The sequence below is a fragment of the Triticum aestivum genome, chromosome 3B (assembly GCF_018294505.1).
Source record: "Triticum aestivum cultivar Chinese Spring chromosome 3B, IWGSC CS RefSeq v2.1, whole genome shotgun sequence".
Lineage (NCBI taxonomy): Eukaryota > Viridiplantae > Streptophyta > Magnoliopsida > Poales > Poaceae > Triticum > Triticum aestivum.
The window spans coordinates 791,473,155-791,477,541 of NC_057801.1; the positions used below are offsets into that span (position 1 = coordinate 791,473,155).

Here is a 4,387-nt window from a genome sequence, read left to right on the forward strand (position 1 = left end):
GAAGATCACTTCGAAGGTAGTCATCTTATCAAAATGACAAGATGTAGACCTCACAGTACTGATGGATAATCTGCAAATTACGCAGTAGATGCCATCAATACCTTGTGATTCCAAAATATAATATGGTGTAGTCATATTAAGTATAATCCTTGTTTTGAATTTACATCATGATTTGCAAGAGAGAAAAAATCAATTGCAAAACATAGTTGTTGCACTTATTGTAAAGAATAGCACTAGTATATTGGGGTCCATTGCAGATGTAATGATCGACCCATCCATCAACATAGCTCAATGCCTTGGGACTCAACCGATATGATATACTACGGTATTAACCAAAATCTAAAACAGTAAGCCTGATGACTTATGTTCATGTAGTATTAAGTCTGATGACTTGTCTGCCAATAAAAGAAACTAGAAGGGCTTAGTCTCAAATGGCCGAAGAGATAAGGTTTCCTATCGTCATCCTCAATGCATCTGGAATCAATCGATTTGTTCGGTATGCACATATAGCACCGGCACCGCCGCTGCGTACCAGTGTAACCGGGAGAAAGAGAGACCGGGGGTGGGCGGGTGGCGCCGGAGGGCTTGCTCGTCCAACGCCGCGCGCCAGAGGGCGCTGCCTGGCGTCGCTGCGTCCTCGGCCGCTGCGTCGACGTTGCTGTAGTGTCGTGGGCTGGTCGTGCTACCGGTGCCGCCGCGGTGGAGATCGCCGTTCTAGGCGCCGGCCATTGGTTACCCCGAGGACACGCCGCCTGTACTGGAGGGTATGCCGCGCCGTGGTCGTGCTCCGCCTGAGGGAGGAGCGCCGCGTCGAATGCTGCACCCGAGAGGTGGAGGACGCCGTCGTCGCCAAACGCCGAGGTACGCTCGCTGGGGCTTCTTCCCTTCTTTTCTCTTGTTCTTGATGCAGATTCTTCTATTCTTCTTGATTGAGAATTTCTTCCTATTTTCGTTTGAGTAGCGATCAATCCATCTCACCACGAGCATACGCCGGATGAAGCGATTTGCAAAACAGAATTTGTTATTAGATTTTTGATTGATTGCAAGAAGACAAAAACAAATTGAAGAATGTCCTGATCCAGTTTTCCTCTTTTACAGAAGCATGTCCATTGATTACTGCTGTGGACGGGAATATGGCTAATCGAATCGGCGGCATTCTTCTCTTCTCCTGTGGCCATTTCTCAGCGGAGAGCAAAAGTGCTGATAACGTGTTAGAGAGAATCGAGAGAGAGGAGCGAATGGAAAACAGATATATGAATGAACAGTTATTCTATTGATTGAAGATTGGGGTATTTATACCCAGTTTACAAGGCGGTTACAAAAGGAGGCAGTTGCCAAAAATGGCACCGACATAGCAGTGATTAATAGTTAATTAACCTAATTAATTAATTCCTAACATAGGCAAACCCTATTCGGCGCCTTAAGCGCCCGCTACAGGCGTTTCCGCAATCGGGCGCATACCCACCCTTTGCGCTGGGCCGGCCCTTCTGCCTTTTCCTTTCTCTGTTTTTGGAAACGCAAAAAAGCGCGCCTGCGGTGACTCGAGCAGACGACGTCCTGGTTTATAGTACAACGCACTAACCACACCGCCAAGAAACCCCACGTGATAAGTTAACTCTTTTGCATATAATTTGGTGAACTTTTCTTTTTCTTTTTCTTCTTTCTTTTTTCTTTTTCCTTTTTCCTTTTTTTCTTTTTTCGTTTTTCATTTTTCTTCTTATATCTTCTTCCTAGTTCGACAAACTTTCTAATAATTTGGTGAACTTTTCTTTCAAATTTGATGAACTTTTTTAAAAATCGATGAACTTTTTTTCTACGTGTCAGAAAATGGAGGAAGTTTTGTTTTCAGATTCGATGAACTTTTTTCAAATTTGATGAACTTTTTCTAAATTTGATGAAATTTATTCAAATTTGTTGAACTTTTTTGAAATCCGATGAACTTTTTTTTGAATTTGATGAACTTTTTTCGAATTTGATGAACTTTTTTAAAATTCGATGAACTTTTTATTTAACTTTGATGAACTTTTTTCAAATCTGCTGAACCCTTTTCAAATCCGATGATTTTTTTTTCAAATCCGGTTAAGTTTTCCCACATTGATGAACTTTTCTTCAAATTGGATGGTTTGTCAATATTGATGAACTTTTTTCATGAACTTTTGTCAAAATCAATGAACGATTTTTGAGTTTCTGAACTCTTCTTCAAAAATAATGAACGCTTTCAAATTCATGATTTTTTTCAAAGTAATGGACAGTATTCTGCTAATAAATAGCGCCGGCACGCTGTTCATTTATACTTGTCGCTGGTAACTGTCACAAATGTCCATTGGTTCTAGTGGCTAGCTTAACTTGGTGTAGGACGCAACGACCTAAGTTCGAAACCAGGGAAATACACTATTTTCGTTTTTTGGCGTTATACATTCGCTGCCATCTGCCTTCATGGGCCGGCCCACCAAGGTGCGGCCGTGTGCGCCAGGGAGCTGTTCGGGCGCTTAAGGCGCCGAACAGGAGGACTCCGCCGAGTAGGCGCTCCCGACGTTCGGTCTGGGAGGCTCCCTGACCGAACGACTCGTTCGTTGTAATCCATCGATCAAACCGAACGAAAAGCGTTCGGGCTAGGAAGGAGCCCACACCGAACGTTTCCTTCACCAGATCAAACGAGTCAGGCAAAAGATCGAAGCAACACCCGCGCCGAACCAGTAAGCCCAAAATCAAAGAAGGCCCAGGCAAAGCCCACTTGCCTACTGTTGCAAAAAACAAGCCCAAAAACAAAACAAAAGCGCGCACACACACGCACACACTACTTGCATTATGCAAAAAACACATCATGGCAACAAAATGGTCTAAAAATTGTCGTGATGCACACAGATTACTTGCCATGATGCAAAGAAAAAAACAGGTTAATGCGAATTGTGTGTAAATTGTCATGATGGCAAAAATGTATACAAAATTGCCACGATGCTAAAAAAACACTTCATTGCAAAAATTGGAATGAAATGCCATCGGAACAAAATTCATAAAATGTGAAATGATCCTATCGAACCACTTTTGCCATGATCCTATTGAATCTTTTTTGCCATGGTCTAATTTATAAAATTGCCATGGTCTAATTAGAAAATTTGTCATGTCGATGTAGTTGCCATGATCTAAACTAAATTTGTCATGATTAAGTAAGAAACAAATTCATTAAAGATCACATGGAAATTTTATTGCGCTGACCATGGCAATCTATCATACTTACGATGGTAAATTTACTTGTATTGACCATGAAAAGTTCATAAATTGAAATTTAGTTTCATGACAGATAAGAAAAACATTTTTCCAAGCTTTATCAGCTAAAAATTGCCATGGCCCCCAAAAAAGTAATTTTATGCTATTGTTGGAAAAGAGTAAAATGAATTTGCCATGGTCTGAATGTTTTGTCGTGGTAGTAAACAATATAAATTTCTCCATGGTGATATAGGTAAAAAAATTGCAATGTCGAAGAAGGTAAATTTGCCATGGCAAATGATAAAACTAAAATTTGCCATGCCAAAATAAAAGGAAAAAATTGCCATGGCATTAAAAAGTAAATTTACCATGGTACATAAAAGTTAAAAATGCCATGACAAAAATAAAAATAAAAAATTTTCCATGGCATAAAAGTCAAAATTTTGCCATGGTGATATAAGTAAATTTGCCATGGCAAATGAACAAGTAAAAAATTGCCATGTAATTAAAAAGTAAAAAAACTTTAACTAAAGTTGCCATGGCAAAACATTAACTAAAGTAATGGAAAATTAATTTGCCATGGCAGCACAACAAAAAAATCGACATGGTAAATGAAACAAAAGAGACACTATAAAAGTTGCCATGGCAATAAACAGGTAATTTTTTTCATCATACGAGAAAAAGAAATTTGCCATTGTAAGTGAATTAAACTTGCCATGGTCAACAAATTAAGTTTGCCATGGTCCATAAAACAAATTTTCCACGTTTGTGAAAAAAATAAACATGAAAATGATTTAAAATTTTCATGGCCCAATATGTAATATTGCCAACATGGTAAAGTTGCCATGAGAAAAAAACACATCTTAAATTGCTGTTTGCAGAAAAATACATTTTAGTTTCCATGTGAAAGCACACCGTAAAAGAACAACTAAACTTGCCATGTCAACACATTTTAAAGTTCCACGGCAAGTGTTGAATGAAGTGTGAAAAAACTCCAAACTTTCCATGGAAACACATATTAAATTTGCCATGGCAAAAAACTCATCTTAAATTGCCATGGCAAAAGTACATTTTCAGTTTTCATGGCAAAAACACACCGTAAACATGTCGTATAAAAAAATGCATGTTTAAGTTTTGCGGTGGCAACACAACTAAAGTTGCCATGGAAAAATAACTCTAA

The 4,387-nt window shown here is 39.0% G+C and overlaps 1 protein-coding gene across 2 annotated transcripts; it reads left to right on the plus strand.

Moving 5' to 3' along the window:
- Positions 1–261: 261 nt before the first annotated feature.
- Positions 262–1,296, plus strand: LOC123066602 (uncharacterized). Of its 2 annotated transcripts, none has more exons than XM_044489652.1 (2): positions 262–861; positions 1,099–1,296. In XM_044489652.1, the coding sequence occupies exons 1-2, from the start codon at positions 432–434 to the stop codon at positions 1,275–1,277; spliced, it is 609 nt and encodes a 202-aa protein (XP_044345587.1). In that variant the 5' UTR covers positions 262–431; the 3' UTR covers positions 1,278–1,296. The 2 variants fall into 2 exon arrangements, with proteins under 2 accessions (XP_044345587.1, XP_044345589.1); XM_044489654.1 differs by having other exon boundaries at positions 432–861; positions 962–1,273.
- Positions 1,297–4,387: the final 3,091 nt, after the last annotated feature.